At 32.3% G+C, this 3,671-nt stretch overlaps 1 protein-coding gene across 1 annotated transcript; it reads right to left on the bottom strand.

Annotated features, from left to right (window-relative positions):
* Nucleotides 1–923: 923 nt before the first annotated feature.
* LOC127131392 (protein FAR-RED IMPAIRED RESPONSE 1) lies at nucleotides 924–1,676 on the bottom strand. Its single transcript, XM_051060317.1, has one exon. The coding sequence runs from the start codon at nucleotides 1,674–1,676 to the stop codon at nucleotides 924–926; it is 753 nt and encodes a 250-aa protein (XP_050916274.1).
* Nucleotides 1,677–3,671: the final 1,995 nt, after the last annotated feature.

The raw sequence follows: 3,671 nt of genomic DNA, 5'->3' as shown, positions 1-3,671 counted from the left end.
GATATATGAATGCTTCCTTTTAATGTTTTTCTTCCATCTCGTTAAAACATACTTCTCTGGAAGACTTACAATCCTCTCCTGACTACACACGGATAACACATGCCGACACACAATACCTCTAAACTCAAATAATGAGCATTCACATTTGAAATCGTGGTTTTCCTTATTAAGCACAACTTTTAAGACTCGCTCTTTGCGTATGTCTCCAACTAATATCTCCTCTAACACATGATACGTAGTAAAGCAATCTTAATGAGGCAAAACAATTCATTTTAGATCTGAATTCCACTTGAATTTCCTTGAATTTGGCATTCGTAAACTCACTTTGGAATTGCTTCTCAATGGACGAGTTTGACCCACATGGAATTGTTGTATCCATAGAATTAAAATCAGCTTCAAATTCCTTTTCTGCCCGACTTCTAAGAGCATTATCATATTGTTTCACGAACTGATTTAGACTTGTTGTAGAATTGATATATCCATCAAAGAAAGCATGTATGCTCTCACTACGTTGCTTAGTTAACATACCAGCCCAAAAATAGACCCTTAACAAAGTTGGTGCCCACCTATGACGCTCAATATATAACCCACCCAACCAATCATTTTCTTGGAGATCAAACTTTTCTATGAACGAACACCATTTTTTTTTCAAAACTAGTTGTTGTAAATGTATCATAGACGGCTTCTTTCATTGCATACTTGATCCTTTTGTATTCACCATATCCACTTAGCTTTTCTGGAATTTTTTTCATTATATGCCATAAACACCACCTATGACGAGTTGTAGGGAAGACTAACTCAATAACATTTTTCATAGCCTTACATTGATCGGTCACAATACCCAAAGGTGCTTTTTCTAGGATACAATGAAGCCATGACTTAAATAACCACACAAAAGAATCTGTGTCTTCACCTGAAAGTAATCAACAACCAAGTAATGTTGATTGACCATGGTGATTCACACCCACGAATGCAGCAAAAGGCATGTCATACTTGTTAGTCAAGTATGTTGTGTCAAAAGTTACAACATCTCCAAAATATTCGTAAGCGGCTCTACTTCTTGCATCAGCCCAAAATACATTCCTCACATGAAAATCATCATCCAAATCTATGTCATAGAAGAAATATGTATTTTGTTCCCTCATTTTACAAAAATAACTAATCAAAGCCTTACCATCACCTTCTTTTCCAATTGCACGACGCTCTTTGTTAATATAATTCCTCACATCTTTTTCACAAAAGGGAATATTTTCATGTCCTCCTGCATCTTTAACAAGCGATTGAAAAGTCTTGTTGATCCTTACTCCCGCGTGATCATTGATTTGGATTGTTCTCCTCACATGTAAGTTCATTTTCTTGTTAGCCTTGAACAATCTTGCTTTTGTAGGGCTAGTCTCATGAGAATGGTTAGATTCAAATTGTGTAATGTACCAAAAACCATCTTGTTTCAATTTAATACAAATCTTGGCAGGACAATTTTTTGCTCTAGATGGTAGTGTCTTTAACGTGCATGAAATTTTTGAAATGTTAGACCCCTCTCTTGAACATGAAAGTATTAGGTAGTTGACCTCCCCACCATCTCCTTTTTTCGATGATCCAATCCTCCATCCAAACCCCTTTTTTAAAGCATACTCTTGATAATATGTTTTAACTTCCTCTAGACAAGAAAAACACATCCCGATTGCAGGAACCCAAAGTGTGTCGTCATCATAACCACCACAATCACCGTGATCAACTTCTACATCTTCCCCTTAACTACTACCACATTCTATAAAAATGCTTGAACTGTCCATTCTGGCACAAACTGCACAAAAATGTCTCTGTTATGTATAATATAAATTTATAACAACGTTGGTTAATAGCATTCACAAGTATGATTAATGTTGTCTATAACTTGGTTAATAAACTCCCAAACATGTGGACAGGTTTATAACATTGTTTATTTCAGAGTTGTTTATTGGTGTGACATAACTTGGTTAATACAGTTCCCAAAGTGGTTAACGAACCAACATGAGTAAATATATGAAATCAAATCGTTTCACAGTAAATAAACATGGTTAACGGTGTGACCAAAGTAGATGGATATTGCTTAGAACATGGTTAATGAGCAAACGTGAATAAACATATGAAATCTATAATAGTAGATCCAAAAGAAGAACATTGATATTATGAAATGAATCTACAAAAATGATATCTAGAAACTTACTGAGTTAAATCTTCATCTTCATCACATAATGATTCTAAATAATTTTCTATTTTTTTTCAAAAACCATGTATGTGATTGGGTAACAGGGACGGCGCGAAAGAGAAAGAAGAAGAAGAAATGGCGCGAAAGAGAAAGAAGAAGAAGAAATGGAAACAGGGACGACGCGAAAGAGAAAGAAGAAGAAGAAATGGAAATAAAGATGCTGTGTGTATGTGGTTGTGGTTAGGAGAGAGAGTGTGATCATGACCCACACTAAATACCACACATGCTATCCTTACAATATGTTATGTTTATTATTAATTATTTTAATACTATTCTTACGGTGTTCATACAGTGTAATGTATGAATAAGTGTAAGAATAACAAACCTGTTTTTTTATACTTACGAAAATAATGGAAAAATTGAATAAACTAAATCAAAATCTGTAATATCTACCAGATTTGAGGTAAGTTGTCCTCAAATATTAAAAAAAAGTTATTTTCATTGAATAAACTACACATTTAAATGTGTGGTGAGTTTCAAAGTTACTACTTTCATATACATTTTTCATATACATAGAGTTTTCAAGTTAAATTAGCAGTATTAATGAAGAGTATAAGTTTTCTTTTAAATTGTTGTTCTATAATCTTCATACTTATGTTTCTAAGATTAAGGATTTCCAATTTTTTTTACAGGTTTGTGAGGCGTGAATTTTCAGAATGTTCAATTTATTATATTCTTGAAAAGAAGAAGAAAACAATCAATCTCTCTTGCGATTCCAAATATTATACGAAGGAGTTTCTACCAAATGCATATTTCAAGTGGAAGGACCTATGGAAATTTCAAGTGATGACGATGGAAGTTTCAAGTGGAGCTTCTACCAAAAATGGAAATTACTGATTATAAATGCTGAAATTGGAAGAAAAAAAAAGATGAAGTTGTTAGAGTGATGTATTAAATAAAAGCAGAAGAATTATTATCTTTTTCATAAATTATTAGTAACAATATGCAGGGTTAATCTTTGAAAACAAAATTCTTTTAATAAAATATAATTTTTTTAATATATATCTTGATATATTTAAGTATTTAATGTGTTACATACGATGTTTACATTTTTATATTCATTTAATGACATAAAAAGTTAAATTATTTTATTTAAAATTTGATTGAAACTAATAGAAAATTAATTATTTTTCATGTCGAATGAGTCCTCACAAAAATTATGAGAATATGTCAATGGAGAAAATCTTCTTGAGATGGGGAATGTATTTTAAAGGTTTCAATTAATAACATGTACAATGAAGTATTTTAGTGGAAGATTTACTCCCATTTGTGATATTGTTAAAATTTCTTTCAACTTATTCAAAAACCATAGTTCACACTCTTTCCTTTGTTCATCGCAGGAATAACTCTCCAGCCACAATTGCTGTATCTGGAATGCAATATGCGAGCAGCTATGACAATTTGACAGACATGCCAAAAACAA

This window comes from Lathyrus oleraceus, chromosome 3, assembly GCF_024323335.1.
Source record: "Lathyrus oleraceus cultivar Zhongwan6 chromosome 3, CAAS_Psat_ZW6_1.0, whole genome shotgun sequence".
Classification (NCBI taxonomy): Eukaryota; Viridiplantae; Streptophyta; class Magnoliopsida; order Fabales; family Fabaceae; genus Lathyrus; species Lathyrus oleraceus.
Note: the sequence above shows the minus strand (reverse complement) of the source record. Positions and strands in the feature narration are given on the sequence as shown.